Raw genomic sequence first — 16,509 nt, forward strand, 5'->3', positions numbered from 1 at the left:
CAGACAAATACAAGCTTTATTAAAGGATTTAAAGCAGAATCCACCATGATGCCAGCACCCACTCTGGTGTCTCATGAGATTTCTTTAAGGCCTTTGTTCTTGAAAGTAACTGTCCTTTCTTCCATGATATAGATCAAATACAGGAAAAAATATGAAAAGTCAAAGGACAAATTCACCTCAGTTGTGGACACTCCAGAGCACCTGCGCACCACAAAAGTCAACAAGCAAATCAGTGATGTAAGTACAGAACTGAAGAGCCTGCATTCAGAGAGTCAGGGGCGTTTGCCCAAGTGGGGGGCACTGTAGACTGTCAGGTGTCTGAGAGACTGGGAGGGAGGCAAGGGTGCTGCATGCCGCTGCACATGGGGCCCTTCTTTCACACTGAAGCCTTGTCATTCCAATTGGCAGACATGCCAATAGAACATCAGAGGCCCTAACAGACAGCTATGATCATCTATGGAGTATATAGACTTGCCTTTCCTTCCTGTTCACTTTTCCATTTGTAGTTTAAATTGTAAGTGGAGAAACATAGCATTGTACCTTCCTGCTTCTCTGTCTGCTTCAGATACTTTACAAACTGGAATACAACAAGGCCAGACCCAGAGGCTACACCACCATCCATGACACACCCATGCTGCTGCATGTCCGCAAAGTGAAAGATGAAGTCAGTGATGTGAGTACCTTCTTTAGCCCCTCTTTCGATATGATGTGGCAAACCCCAGATGGCAACCTCTCTCTATGGGAAAAATTGGCAACCTAGTAGCCTAAAATAATAATCCTCCATTTTCCTTATGATTCTGTGAGTTGGCTGGACACAGCAAATAGGTCTGTTCCAAATGCTGTAGGCAGACATCTGGAGCACAAGAATTCAAGGTGAGTCTTCCAGGACCCAATCGCTGTGTGTGAGAACCACATCGCTGTGAAGGAAAAGGGCAGACAGATGCAGAGCTACAAAGTGCCATCACAGGGAATGTAGTGGCACAGCTTAGCCAAGGGCAGCAAGACAAAGCAGATCCCTGCAATTTGTGTCAGAGAAAGAGAAGTGTACATATTGGTAAGGTCAATGGTCAAAGGCAACTCCACCAGAGCCAGGAATGTGCCTGCTCATCATAGTAATATCAGCCAGGCATGGTGGCACACATCTTTAATCCCAGTACTCCAGAGGCAGAGGTAGGCGGGTCTCTCTGAGTTCTGCACCAGCCAGAAACAACCTGTCTCAAAAACAAAAACAAACAACAACAAACAAACAGTAATATCCAAGAATCAATGATTTTTTGCTGGGAAGCAGTGCAGGAAAGACTGATCTGGGTGACCAAGGCGACTCTGAGACAGTCATGGCAGTTATGGTCAAGATGAGCACAGATAGCATGTGAAGCTGACTCCACAAAAAGCCACACTCATACAACTGACAGCTGATGGTCACTTGGCTTCTGTATAAATGAGGCCCTTTCTGTGCATCTTCTCCACATGGTTTGGCATCTAGAAGTGTAATGTCTGGGCTCCAGGAGGCAGAGAGCTAAAACTTCAGGGTCAGTCAAGAGTTATTCCTAGGATTCAGACGTCATTCTCTCCCTGTCTTTTACACACATTCAAGAGATGTGGTCACTTGTTGTCACTGAGATAAATTCCCTTAGAAAAAGCAAGTTTTATTTTGACTCACAGTTGGGCATTTCCACTCTGATTGATTGGCCCTTTTGCTTGGGCCTGGATGAAGCTGCTGCACCTCATGGCAGAGGTACACAACAGAGCAAAATTACTGACCTCTTCAAGCCTGAGATACAGAAGAGGAAGAGATCTGAGCTGGGGGTCTCACGATTCCCTCTGAGGACCAGAAGACAGTGCTGTTGGGAGGTGGTATATCCTGTAGGAAGTGAGGCCGCTTTCTATGACCTCCCAGCAACACCTGCAGCTGGGGACCAAGACATTAGCGTCTGAGACTTTAGGGACATTCCAGATTCAAACTACAGCAAGTTTGGTCACCAACTCTGAATGAGCACACAGCAAAGCCACGTCGCAGGCCAGCATGTGGAAGAGATGTCACTGAGGCCATTGTGAAAATAAAAGTACAGTGTGATGCATGTGCCAAAATCACTCTATCAGCCTTATCTTCCCCAAGAAAAGCAAACTCGTGTTCTCACACTCTGAATTTCAGGAGAATTTGTATTCATAAATTTTCAAATACTTGGCTTTAGGTAGGCATGAAAGTTCATGCCTATAATCCTACCATTTGGGAAGCTAGACAGGAGGTTTGCTAGTTTGAGGCCAGGGAGGGCTACATATCAAGATCTGTTTCAAAATAAGCCAAACCAAAACAAGATTTTTGTTTTGGTTTTTAATTGGAAACCACCATCATTTTCATTGAAAAAAAAAAGATGCACTATTATTTTTAAAATGTTTAAGTTTCTGCAGCCCAGACTGGCCTGGAGCTCACTTTCTAGCCCAGCCTGGCCTTGAACTCACAGTGATTCCCCTACCTCGGGCCCCCCCAAGCAGCATGACGAACATGCCTCACATAGACTCAATATTTTAAATAACTCTGTGGTTATGTACACATCTGGGCGTGCACGCACACACACACACACACACACACACACACACACACACACACAAACATATACATACATACACACACATATATGCACATATACGCATGTATGTGTGCGTATGTATGTATGTGTGTGTGTGTGTGTGTGTGTGTGTGTGTGTGTGTGTGTGTGTGTGTGTGTGTTTGTGTGTGTGTATGAGCTGAGGCAGCTGCACCCAATCCCCATCCTAAAACCTTGATTATTGCTGTGCTCAGGGGTCACTGGTAGATGAATAAATGTGCCATACTGTTGCCTATGAGACACCATGAAAAATACTTGAATATTCAGTACATTGGTTGGGAAGGTGTAACTGTTTACAGAGCATCTTTGCAATGTGATCATAAGTACTCATCTGGTCAAGCTGATAAGAGAGCTCCCTGCATAAAATTGAGGCATTTCTCTATCTATTTCCTCAAATGCTTATTAGAATATACTGAGGTTGGGCACTGATGAAAGTACTAATTTCTAGGATTTCCTCCTGAAGTCCTGATCAATGCAGTAGGTCTGTAGACAAGCCCAGAATGCAATGGTTCTTGTGGTAAATATGTAAGCCCTACACGGTTCCTTGTCTTTGAGACGTTCACTCTACCTTAATCATATGGCACCTGGGATCCTTCCCTGACAAGTGAAAATGACCAGATTGCATTCTAGGGACATGAAATTCAGGGAAAACAAAAGTAAAGGGAGCTAGAAGTTCCAGACTCAAGACAGAGGAACTACTTGTTAGGCTTCCCCTATTCAGTCCAGTTACCCAAACTCATGAGGTACGGCTGTAGACCAGCAGCTGTGATGAGAGGACCTTTGAGTTTTTTATGTGCTGGTCACCAGGTAGGAGACAAGAACTGGTACAGAAGCTTTGTTCTGAAGAGGTTCAGAGAGCTAGACAAGTAAACAGCTATGCTGTGAGAGAGAGCAGGAAGGACAGTAGGTGCACAGGAGTAGGACAGGCCTAACAGCCTCCTAGAGGACTGTTTTCAGGATGTCTGCACCAGGCTTTCCTGATGCAGGAAGATAAACGGCACGTGAAGAGCAGCCAGCTCACTGTTCTGGCCCATGCCAGCCCTGTGGCCACACGGCTGACCACACTCAGTGTGTTCTGATATGAGTAAGAAGGTCCATCTCCTCAGAGCTGCATCTTCTCTCTGCGGCAGGGTTTGACAAAATACTCTCAGAGGGAACATCGAGTGCTGCCATCACAGTTTTAGTTTCTCCATTTTTAAAATGTTTAGCTAACTTCCTAGGAAAAAAACTAACCCTGTCGCCGTTTCCTCTCACAGCTGAAATATAAGGAAGTTTACCAAAGAAACAAATCTAACTGTACCATCAAGCCAGATGCTGTTCATATCAAAGCAGCTAAAGATGCCTACAAAGTCAACACCAATGTAAGTTCCAAGACTTTTCCCCCCAAGCCAACCTTAGTCTCTTTTTGCTGCTGTACTAGAATACCTGTGACTGGGTAACTTACAGAAATTGACTTAAGTTCTAGAGATACAGAGGTCAAAAGTGTGATGTGTATATCTGCCATGGCTTCTCTTGCGGCGTTATCCCATGACAGAAAGCAGAGGGCAGGAGAGCAAGTGGGAAAGACTGAGCCATAACTAGCACACTCCTGTAGCATGAGCAGCAGTGCTCCTGCAGGCTCTACCTTCATCACCACATGGCCTACTGAAGGTCTCAACTCCTCCTGTCATCACAGTGGCAGTAAAACCTCAACATGAGTTTTGGAGATTGCTGGGCTTGCCATTTGAACTGTGGCTAGAGCGGTAGGGATTTATTCACTTCAGCAAACATGGGGCCTTTCTCATCTCTTCATGAGACGAAGCTCTATCTGGCCAGATGAATAACTCAGCTCCAGGAGAATGAGTGGTGAATGATATTAAAAAGTAAATGCTCCTTCTGCTCTTCATGAAGAAGAGCAAGGGTGGCCTCACCTAGGTCACACGTTATATCTATACTTAGCCTTTGTGAGCAGCTGATACCCGGAAGTTAATTCTGAAATGAAGGCTGCATTTTTGGGAAGTGCTTTAGCTTCTTCAACTCTTTGCCTGTGCTCTCCTCTTGCCCTAAGCTCCAGTATCTGCTTCTGAAGGAGAAAGCATAGTTTCTAACTGCCATTAGGTCATTGTCTGGGCCTTCCACTTGCATAGATCTTCCCTGCATTGATGCGTTTCTTGAGCTGGAGCATCCTAAAGTCTCACCCATGAATTAGATGGGCACCAACTTTTAAAAACATATAAACAGTGTCAGGAAACCTTAGTAATCCATCTGATTCTCATTCATTCCAGAAGCATCCATTTACTAGAGTCAGTAAACTAAGGTGCCATAGGAGCTGGCAGGTCTCTTAAGGATGACTGTCCCAGTTAGGATTTTTCTTGCTGTGAAGAGACACCATGAACACAGCAACTCTTTTTTTTCTTATTTTTTATTTAAATTAGAAATAAGATTGTTTTACATGTCAATCCCAGTTCCCTCCTCCCCTGCCCTGCACCTACCCCCTATCCTATCCCCTTTCTGCTCCCCGGAGAGGGTGAGGCCTTCTATGGGGGATCTTCAAAGTCTGTCATATAATTTGGAGCAGAGCCTAGGCCCACCCCCGTGTGTCTAGGCTGAGAGAGTAACCATCTATGTGGAATGGGCTCCCAAAGTCCATTCATATACTAGGGATAAATACTGATCCACTACCAAAGGCCCCATAGATTGCCCAGGCCTCCTCACTGACACCCATGTTCAAGGGGGTCTGGATCAGTCCTGCTAGTTTCCCAACCATCAGTCTGGGGTCCAAGAGCTCCCCCTTGTTCAGATCAGCTGTTTCTGTGGGTTTCTCCAGCCTGGTCTTGACCCCTTTGCTCATCACTTCTCCCTCTCTGCAACTGGATTACAGGAGTTCGGCTCAGTGTTTAGCTGACCACAGCAACTCTTAGAAAGGAAAGCCTTGAACAGGCAGGTGGACAGGCAGTTGAGGTAGATTGTAGAATCATTTCATCTGGAGGTATTTCAAAGCTTAAACACTAATTTGGAGGCAAAGGGTGTCAATAGATGAACTGAGTGGCTGACAAGCTGCACAGAGCACAGACAGTTTCATGAGGGTTCCATGAGCTATGATTTGCTGCATGTTAACCTGCAAGAGTCCCCCTGTGCATTGTATGTATTTGTAATCTCAGGCTGAGTGCTGTCTTTCTGTCACATTCAAAACAGCTGGACTATAAGAAGCAATATGAAGCCAACAAAGCCTACTGGAAGTGGACACCTGACCGACCTGACTTCATCCAGGCTGCCAAGTCATCCTTACAGCAAAGTGATGTAAGACAGGAGACAAACATGCAGCCGTTTTGGATATGCACTGTCAGGGCACTTCTCCCTGACCCCTCGAATTTGAGGTCCAAGTAGAAGGAAGTTTGAAGGGAGAAGCAAGTTCATGAAACCAACCTGGCTGTTGAGCATGTTCCCCTGACAACTGGGCCCAGCATTGAGGGCTCGGAGACCTGAAGCTAGAGAGGGGTTGGCTGGGAGAGCTGAATCCTGGTGCTGATCCTGGCCCCTGGGCTAGAAGGGATGAATCTAGCATGCGGGTAGCAGTGAAGGGCCAAGAAGCCCCTCCCTTTACTTTGGGAATGATTATTCCCTTTTAAAGACCTCCCCCCATCTGGTTAAATCAATGACCTTTTGCTCTGCTGTCTTCTATCACAGTTTGAATATAAGCTGGACCGAGAGTTTCTCAAGGGCTGCAAGCTTTCTGTCACTGACGATAAGGACATGGTGCTGGCCCTCAGGAACTCCTTAATAGAAAGTGATGTAAGTATCCAGCCTTATACAGTGTCTACCCTGACTCAAAGCCATTATTTACAGCAGTAGTCCCCAGAAATATTCAGGACAGGACAGAAGTCATTGCTGTAGGAGCTTGGCTGGGATCCTGACACATGGTCCTGCCCTCAATGGTATCAGCAATGTTGAGCCCAGGATTGTTCTTGGCTCATACTGCAACCAGCAGTTCACACACAGTACAGACTAGGAATTGGGAGGTGTGGCTGGATTCCGTCCCAGATCTTAAGTCTCTTTTCTGTGGGATCCTACATTTCCTACCATGTACTTTCCACATCTGTAAAGGAAGAGAGATCGTGTTTCCAGGCCTAATGGGAGTCAGATGGCTTATTTGAGAATGCTTTGAACTAAAAGGCATAGATGCACTGTGAAATTTCCATCCTTATTAAAACCCCAACTTGATAACTGTCAGGAAAAACCCATTGAATGTGCATCAAATCCTTGACTGTGTGCCTCGATGGTGTTATTCTCTCAGCTATTGTTGAGGGATTTGGGGGGGGCAATTGAAAATGTTCAAGATACTCAAAGAAAGTAAAGAAATGCCTCCCCCCTTTCCACTCCCTCAGCTGAAATACAAAGAGAAACACGTTAAGGAAAGAGGAACATGTCATGCTGTACCTGACACCCCGCAAATCCTCTTGGCAAAGACTGTCAGCAATCTGGTGTCTGAGGTAACCCACCCACAGTCCATATGCTTCACTTCCGTAGCAGGCTGAGGCTCCAAGTAGAGTCCTTAACAAGCTCTTTGTGGATTCCTGCAGAACAAGTACAAGGACCATGTCAAGAAGCACCTGGCCCAGGGCTCATACACAACACTGCCAGAGACCCGGGACACAGTTCATGTCAAGGCAGTGACCAAGCACGTCAGTGATGTAAGTGGCCAGCTGCAGAGCTCTTGATGGCAACTTTGAATCAGGTCAAAAACTGCCACCTTCTAGCTTACAAATGCTTCCTTTTATGTATCCGTACCCTTAACCTGAGTACTTGTATAAGAATCCTAAACTCTAGTTTTTAAAAGTGTATTGGTATCCCAATTGTGGCAATTGTGACAGATGTAGGCTTTGCTTCATAGCACATCTAGTAGTAGAAGACATAACTAATGTTAATGATGCCAATCAAGAAGGCCTCTGCTGTCATTAACTGTTTCAGAGCTAAGATCATTTTGTGCATCTCAGTAATCTCTGCTCACTGCATCCTGCTCTTATAGCCTATGACTCATATATTTTAAAGGTAAGAATTAGGAGGAAGCATGTATGCTTGAGTTTGGTTCTCTAAAGCTTGCCGGATGGTTCTGGTGTTGGTTCCAATAGAGAAAAGATGAGGAGGAAGTAGAATATGACCCAGAGATCAAAGGTCCAAGTGGCACCATGATGGGGATTTTCCTGGATATCTTCTCAGATTCTTCAACTAAGTCTTTATCTCACCTTCCTCTGCTCACATGAGTAATTCTGATACCATTTAGACAAATTACAAAAAGAAGTTTGTCAAAGAGAAAGGCAAGTCCAACTACTCCATCATGCAAGAGCCTCCAGAAGTGAAGCATGCCATGGAAGTGGCCAAGAAGCAGAGTGATGTAAGTTCCCCTCAGCATCCCATGAGGCTCACTTGATGCTGTGGATACCAAATGAGTGTGTGGTCCTGCTCTAGTGATTTCTCTATCTGGTGGTTTTAGAAGCACAGTGGTGGACATTGGCTTGCTTTTATTTACATATCTGTCATTTGTATTGGGTGAGTATGTTTTGAAGTTGTAAGCATTTCCCTTCCCCAATAAAGGTTGCTTATAAGAAAGATGCCAAAGAGAATCTGCATTATACCACAGTGGCTGATCGGCCAGACATCAAGAAGGCTACCCAGGCAGCCAAGCAGGCCAGTGAGGTAAGAGTGTCATTAAAATGTCCCTGGCACTCAATGGCTACTGTGAACAAGAAGAACAGGGTGTGTGCCACCATGACCACATTGCCCATTTCTGTTTTCTCTGACACAGGTGGAGTACAGAGCCAAGCACCGCAAGGAAGGCAGCCATGGGTTAAGTATGCTTGGCCGCCCAGACATTGAGATGGCCAAGAAGGCAGCCAAGCTGAGCAGCCAGGTAATGAAAAAGGCAGTATGAGATTTTTAAAAACCATACAGGAAGAAGTGGTTCCCAAGCCTTACCCTCTCTGAGGAGTGGATGGGATGGGGGTAAGGTGGGGAGAGTGGGAGGAGGGGAAGGAGTGGGAACTGAGACTGGTACGTAAAATGAGAAAAGTTTAAATTAAAAAAAGTTAATAAAGAAAAGTTTAAAAAGCGTTTCCTAGAAAGAACAGTATCAATAACTAAAATGGACATGGGGTCTTAAGTTGCACTGTAGCACTTTGCAAAGTACTGAGACCTTGACTCATCTCCTGCTAACCAAACCAGGCTTTCCAATCTTCCACATCTCTGTTTATAGGTATGCACCTAGCTGCCTGTGTATTTAACTGCTCTCATGGAACAAAGAGAGCCTCTTCCCAGGCAGTAGAATTTATATCCAGGTCTGCTTTCTACTTGGGTTACCTATGAGAGACTTGGTGCTGTGTAGCAGTCATGAATTTCTAACTGTTAAAACCCAACTGTGTAAAAGAACTTTTATTCTTCCATTTGACACACTGCTATTAAGTGCCCCAGCTAGGCATCTCTGATTAGGGGTGAGCAAGTGTCATGGGGTACTTGTCTCCGTAGTTAAATAATGGCAATCTGGTATGATGAGTGCTTGATCAAGGTACACACAGGGTGTTGGGGTGAATGCTTCATCTCAGTAGACTTCGTATTATTGAGAAGACAGACTCAGAAATGTGTTGACCAAAGCCAACTGCTATGTACTCCCTAATTTCTCTACAGTGCCTCCAAGTTTACACCAGTTTTCAAAGTTCATCCCAGGGAGCTGTAGTCTAACACCAGCTCTCTGACTTCAGGTCAAAAATACCTTCTTTCTCCTCCAGTTTGGAAATCCTGTCTTTACCTTCTTCACTGTCCATTATCTCCAAATATTTGTTTAAAGAAATAGGTTTGATATTCGTGTAATTGTTGTATTCCAACCTCCAGAAATACCAAACATGATATTATAAAGCAATAATATCAAGTTATAAAATAGGAAAACAAGTTGGAATTATTAAGACAAAAGGTTCAGATGACTTCAAACAACAAGTATGATTTTTAAGATCTTATATGTAAGTGACCCAGCCAAGGTTACCTGATAGGGCCAATAGGAAATGAATCTTAATCAGGCATGGATTACAGGGGTCATAGCAAGACTGAGGCTGTGACAAGTTTCTTGCAAGCCATCAGATTTTTTATACATTTATCAGAAATAATGGATGTTTTTTAGGATCAATACAATTGTAGTTGCCAGGATGCAATGACATTTGCAAGCCATACAGGGTATACAAGATTAATGTCTAAGACTAAATGTCCAGCCAAACATCTGTATGCCTCGTTGACTTCTAGGGAACACAGAGACACTAAATGCTTCACTGCCTGAGGAAGTGCCTCCGTTTCTCAGGAATTAAAAGGCACATAGTGCACCAGGAGCCATGAACTCTAACCTGATAAACCTATGCACATGCCTCTCAAGGAATCTAGAACAGAACAACTCCAAGAGTCCCCATACTTCTATTTAAATGTTCTATTCAATATTTTATTGTAAATTAATGGAATCATATAACCACTTAGATCAAAACATAAGATCAAGACCTTACAAACATAAAACATTCTTAATGTTTTTAAAATTTCCAAGTTATACAGTTATCAAATTATTTTGATGTTGAAACTTTGAAAAACTTACAATTTTGGAACATTGAGTGGCCTGTAAATCCTATGTAAATTCAAATCCTTTTGCTGCTTAGTATTGACTTACATTAGCAAGAGGTTGCTGTTGATGCCTCCAGATAATGCAATGAGCAAAGTCAATACTGTCCTACATCACTTGATTCTACCCCTGATTGTCTGTTGCCCTGTGCTGCTGTTGGCAGTATTCCCTTATACTCTTAAAACTACCCCATGGGGTAACAAATTGTTTGATCATTTGTAACACAGCCATTTTCACTACTATTTACATTTCCCTACCAGATGCTCAGGAATAATCTGGATGTTTGCATTTGTTGTTAGGTTAAATACCGAGAAAATTTTGACAAAGAGAAGGGTAAGACACCAAAATACAACCCAAAAGACAGCCAGCTCTACAAAACTATGAAAGATGCTAACAACCTTGCAAGTGAGGTATGTTTTTTAGTTGTGGTGAATTGTATAGCATACTACCGTTGGCCATTTTAATTGTATTTAAGGAGCATTAATCCTTCCACAGTGTTCTCCAATTACCACCACTATTTCCAAAGCCCTTTAATTACCCCCAAAGAAAACCATTAAGCAACCCTTACTTCCCTTAGCTCCTGGTATCCTCTTATGTCTGCATGATTCTGCCTAATTTACAAATGCCATATAAATGGACTTCTACAATGTCTGTGTCTTACTTTATTTAGTGTAGCATTTCAAGGTTCCCACGATAGTGTGGCATTAATTAGCACTGCATTCCATTTTATGGCTGGGAAACTTTGCAGTATTCTAATATTCCAATATGCCACACTTCTGTTGATGATATCCATTTACCTAGTGATGGACTCGGGTCATTTCTGCTTTTTTGGCACTGTGCAGAGTGGTTTTCCCTCACAGCCATCCCCAGCATTCATTTCTCAGAGATATCTCTTCCTGTCATTTCCCTTAGTGCTGTTTTTCTGTTTTCTATTTATGTGATTGCCAGTTTTTCCTCCCTTACCACTAGGTTAAATATAAGGCTGACCTGAAGAAGCTGCACAAGCCTGTGACTGACATGAAGGAATCTCTGATTATGCATCATGTCCTGAATACAAGCCAGCTTGCCAGTTCTGTAAGCTCCGTCATTGGTTCTGGAAAGTATTCCTTTCAGCCATTTGCAGATCGTTTCCTCCTCTGAGCTCTAGGCCTCCTCTCCGATACTGATACACTACATTTACTACAAAATCCCTATTTGATGACATGCCTCCAAATGACATTAATCTACAATTGTGCATCAACTACGATGCCTCTTAGAATGTAAAACTGCCTCTATTTGGGTTGGGGATGTTTTTTTGCGAGGTTCGATGCTCAGGAGAAAAACAAATAACAACAACAACAAAGTTCTAGTCCTTGTAAGGATGTAAAAGAATCTTTTAAAACAGCCTCTCACTTTCAATGACGCCTACGTAGAAACAGCCACATCAGTGTTGTGTTTGCCTCTGGTATTAGAAACATGGAGCTCTACCTATCCAACCGTTGTAATCTTTTTCTTTGGGGCTCGGGGTCTCTATGTAGACCTGGCTGGCCTGGAGCTTGCAGTGTAAACCTGATTGGCTCTGGACACAGGCAGGCCTCTGCCACTGAGTACTGGGATTAAAGGCATGTACCATATGCCGGCCCTCAAACAGCTAAAAAGGAAAAACTGAGACATTGTGGAGCCTTCCCATTGATGTGTTTGTGTCGTTTCCCCCCAGTATCAGTACAAAAAGAACTATGAGAAGAGCAAAGGCCACTACCACACAATACCTGACAACCTGGAGCAGCTTCACCTCAAAGAAGCCACGGAGCTGCAGAGTATAGTAAGTCCATTCAGATGGCTTGCCCACAGCCAGTTTCCTTTCACCCACACTATCAATAAGCAGTATCAAGTCCACTTTAGGAATGAGGCTTTCAATAAGCATTATTTGAGAAAATACTCACGGGAACTGGGGCTTTGAATTTAGTAACATTTTGAGATTAGAGTATTAACAGTATTTGTATATAATAGAAAATATACATGCTGTACTGTTTGTTACTCAGGTTAGCAGGACTGGAAGCATGACAGTTAGCTTCCCAGAGAGACAAACCCTGTGCTGTAACCCTGATGTGCCCCTCAGTCTGTGTCCCAAGTCAGAAAAGACCAGTAGATGACAGGGAATTCAGGGTAGGTTTTCACTAGACACGTAACATGATCAGATCTAGCACTGGCAGAGGCTCTGGGTATTGTAATTTTTTTCCAAGGAAAAAAGAACTTACTATTAACATGGCCTTGCTAGCACAAAAATCACCATTATGGGTCCCCTCGGGGTAGTATCCAGAGGGCTAAGTTATTATAAATGCTCCCACATCCTGTGTAAAGCAGTGTGTGTCCTCTCCCAGTGTCCCATCACAACCAAGAGAGCTGAGCTGAGCAATGACATTAAGGTTGTGTGTGGTAGGGTCTTTTTGTCTTTCTGTCTCTGTCTCTCCCCTGTGAGACATTCTGTTTATATGACTCCCTAGCATCTTGTGAGGAGGAGGAGGAGGTAATTTTATTTGATAATGTCGTTTAAGTGATTCAGTCCAGCTGTAAAATAGTTTTCCTCTCCATGCCAATTTATAGTAAATAGTTAAATATAGAGTGACAACCAGGGAGAGGTTATTTGCTTATAAAGCCTCACTTGTTTTCCATTCAATTGAGACCACAGGTCTCTGATGACAGCTCTTATGAAAGAACTAGGGCTTTTAATCAGAAATATTTATTGTCAAAGCAGTCATATATCTATAGCAAATCTTGGCCAACCTCATATATGGGCAGTTTTCTCCAAGCACCATTTCTGTACGTCAGTATTTCTGTATGTCAGTATTTCTGTATGTCAGTATTTCTGTATGTCAGTATTTCTGTATGTCAGTATTTCTGTATGTCAGATTTTCTGCATGTCAGTATTTCTGTCAGCTGATTGTTGCCACTGCTTTTTTGTCTCTAAATTAAATCTAAACATTGTAGATTGTACTTTTTAGACAGCATTGATTCTCATCCCCACCCTTACCCCATCTCCAGGTGTCAACTAAAAGTTCTTAGGTTTATAACACCAGGAAAGTCTTTCAAATGGCAATGAGATAAGCCAACTGGACATAATTTGTCAAATGAAAGTCCTTTCCCTTGCTTAGTAGTGGCCCATTCCTATAATCCCAGTACTTGGGAAGCTGAAGCAAGAGGACCTTGAGTCCAAGGCTAGTCTATGATACATTGTGAGAACCTAACCTGTCTTGGAAAATATTAAGTAAATTGCTGTCCATAAATAAAGTTGGTCTAGGAATTGACAAGCAGAGAGATACTTAACAGACCTTCTCATCACTAGGTGAAATACAAAGAAAAATATGAAAAAGAACGAGGAAAGCCCATGCTTGACTTTGAGACTCCGACATATATTACTGCCAAAGAATCTCAGCAGATGCAGAGTGGGGTAAGTTCTATAGAAACACCACACAAGGACAGCACCATCAACCAGTGAACACTGGCTTATCCTGGGAACGTTTCCAGCCTCCAGTTACCCCAAAGGAGTAGGACATACAGCTTTGTGACCCAGGGTGCCTAAAATCTTGCTCACTGAAGAAATTCTACAATTATTTTCTTTAAGATGTTTTGAGTAGTATGTTTCATTCCAGGAAACATTCTCATAAAATTAGAAAACAATTATTCCTAAACATGAAAACATTATATGGAATGCAGTTTGGATATTTCTTTGCTGAATGAAAAGTTCCCATTGCATAGGTACATTAGTGCTTTGCCATGCTATCCACTTAATGGGATAAGCAAGTGGGGATCCCTGCCTGCACACCCATGTTTACTGTGGCAGTATTAACTATAGCCCATTAGGCAATCTGCCCATCAATAGATGAATGGATATGGAAAAAGTGATGTAATTTATACACGGTGGAGTTCTACTGACCCATACAGAAGGAAGTCATATAACTAGTAGGGAAATGGATGGAACTCTGGAGGTCATCATGTTAAGTTAAATAAGCCAGACTTGGACAAATGTCCTATATTTACAGAACCCAGATTTTATTTTATTTTTTGGTTTTTTGAGACAGGGTTTCTCTGTGTAGCTTTGGAGGCTGTCCTGGAACTCGCTCTGGAGACCAGGCTGGCCTCAAACTCACAGAGATCTGCCTGCCTCTGCCTCTGGAGTGCTGGGATTAAAGGCGTGCACCACCAACACCCGGCTCCCAGATTTTATTTTTAAGGACATGAATGCACAGAGAACATTATTTGTGAAGAAGACCAGGAGGGAAGAAGGAGAGAAAAGAAAGATAAAGAGACAGATACAGATATAATCAAAGTATATTATATACATGTATGAAAAAGTCAAGTCAAAATGCGAAAAGTGGGGATATTTTTAAAATACTTTTTGTTACTTTGAACCATAATTGGGGAAATGGGATTTTATAGGGAAATGGGCCTTTGGGGATCTTGTTTGCCTCTTCTCTGTGAGTCCTATCTCCAACTATAACAACGGTGATTTTTGTTTTTTTTTTTTTTTTTTGGTGGTTTTGTGTGTGTGTGTGTGTGTGTGTGTGTGTGTGTGTGTGTGTTTTAAGAAAAGTAGTTTGTGGATGTTCCTGGTATATGGAATGCACGTTATGGAAAGTTTAAAACAGGTTCAAAGAATTGGTGAATCTGAATTAAGCATTATTGGAATGCTTTGTAATACTCTTGAAACTTTTGTGGGGATTTAAAACTCTATGAAGAAAAGTCACAAAAGCATGCTTCTACCATCTATTCCTGGTCTCTGTGAGAGTGACACTATATGCCAAAGGGATCAGAAAAGAGGAGATAACCCTTTCTCTCAATCATGGATGGAACCACAGATTCCTATGCTCCAGCCTCACTGTTCACCTAGTCTAGTCTGAAATTAAAATAATAGGCAATGAGCTCCTTACTGCTTCCCTGAGCCCATTACATGACTGTAATGCAGACATGGCCATGCCTGGCACTGCAACACCAGAGCCTTTGTGCTGAACCATAGTAGATGTTGACTGCTAAATGAAGAGGTGGAAAGGGAGGACAGGACAGGGGTGGTGGCACACTGTAATATCAGCACTCAGGAGGCTGATGCAAGAGGATTGTGAGTTCAAAGCCAGCCTGTCACATCTCCAAAATAAAAAATCATGAAGATGAGAAGTGCCAATGCAGGTTCAGTCCCTTGGGCTCTTCTAATTCTATCCCCTGGAGCTGCTGTAAATTCTGAAATAAAATATTTTATCCCCTTTAAAAAAAATTAGTGGTAGAGGAGTTGTTGAGATGGCTCAGTGGTTAAGAGCACTGGCTACTCTTCCAGAGGACCCAGTTTAATTCTGAGCACCCACATGGCAGCTCACAACTGTAATTCCGGTTCCTGGGGAATCCAACACCCCCTTCCGGCCTGAGCAAGCAAAACTCCCATACACATACAAATAATAAAGTAAAATTTAAAGTGTGACAAGACCAGCATGATGGCTCAGTATGTAAAGGACTTGCAGCACAAGCCCTACAACCAGAGTTCCATCTTGAAGACCCACAAGACCCAAGGAGAGCTGGGTGTTGGTGGCGCACGCCTTTAATCCCGGGAGGCAGAGGCAGGCAGATCTCTGTGAGTTCAAGGCCAGCCTGGTCTCCAGAGCGAATGCCAGGATAGGCTCCAAAGCTACACAGAGAAACCCTGTCTCGAAAAACCGGAAAAAAAAAAAAGACCCAAGAAGAAGACGAACTCCTACAACTTGTCCCTGTCTTCCACACATGCACATGACATAAGTACTGTGGCACATGTGTGTCCATGCTCTCATTCACACATCACCCACAATAATAGAAATAAAAAATTAAATGGGACAGTCTCAGGGGGAGAGTAGATTCTAACTTGATGGCCCCATCCATCTTCCCTCTGTGGTTGGTGTCTGCTCAATCACAACCTTAGCTAGACTTTGAAGAGTCATCAAAGAACTTCAGTTTTTTTTTGTTTGTTTTTTGTTTTTTTTTTTTTGAGCCATTGACTGCCAGGAAAGTATTTCCAAAACAATGAGACACTTTTAAATGTGTTACCCTCATTAGAACTGTGATTAAGAGGCCAAACCCTGAAAGTATAACTTTTTTTCTTAGGACTGAAATATGGATTCTAACAGTTTTTCTTGTTTTTCCTTCCCACTCATATTAGAAAGAATATAGGAAAGATTATGAAGAGTCAATTAAAGGCAGAAACCTGACAGGCCTGGAGGTCACGCCAGCTTTGTTACATGTCAGACATGCAACCAAAATAGCAAGCGAGGTAGTAGCTACTTG

General features: G+C 42.9%; 1 protein-coding gene across 2 annotated transcripts in view; it reads left to right on the plus strand.

The window, feature by feature from the left end:
• The window catches only part of Neb (nebulin), a 186,206-nt gene that overhangs the window by 146,891 nt on the left and 22,806 nt on the right, over positions 1-16,509 (plus strand). For both annotated transcript variants that reach the window (XM_035446826.1, XM_035446827.1), the window contains 15 exons: positions 133-237; positions 566-673; positions 3,863-3,967; positions 5,781-5,885; positions 6,273-6,377; positions 6,971-7,075; positions 7,166-7,276; positions 7,867-7,977; positions 8,178-8,279; positions 8,389-8,493; positions 10,530-10,640; positions 11,200-11,304; positions 11,927-12,031; positions 13,553-13,657; positions 16,385-16,495. In XM_035446826.1, coding sequence (XP_035302717.1) covers positions 133-237; positions 566-673; positions 3,863-3,967; positions 5,781-5,885; positions 6,273-6,377; positions 6,971-7,075; positions 7,166-7,276; positions 7,867-7,977; positions 8,178-8,279; positions 8,389-8,493; positions 10,530-10,640; positions 11,200-11,304; positions 11,927-12,031; positions 13,553-13,657; positions 16,385-16,495 — 1,599 coding nt within the window. The remainder of the gene's footprint in view (positions 1-132; positions 238-565; positions 674-3,862; positions 3,968-5,780; positions 5,886-6,272; positions 6,378-6,970; positions 7,076-7,165; positions 7,277-7,866; positions 7,978-8,177; positions 8,280-8,388; positions 8,494-10,529; positions 10,641-11,199; positions 11,305-11,926; positions 12,032-13,552; positions 13,658-16,384; positions 16,496-16,509) is intronic.

This window comes from Cricetulus griseus, chromosome 6, assembly GCF_003668045.3.
Source record: "Cricetulus griseus strain 17A/GY chromosome 6, alternate assembly CriGri-PICRH-1.0, whole genome shotgun sequence".
In the NCBI taxonomy this organism is placed as follows: Eukaryota; Metazoa; Chordata; class Mammalia; order Rodentia; family Cricetidae; genus Cricetulus; species Cricetulus griseus.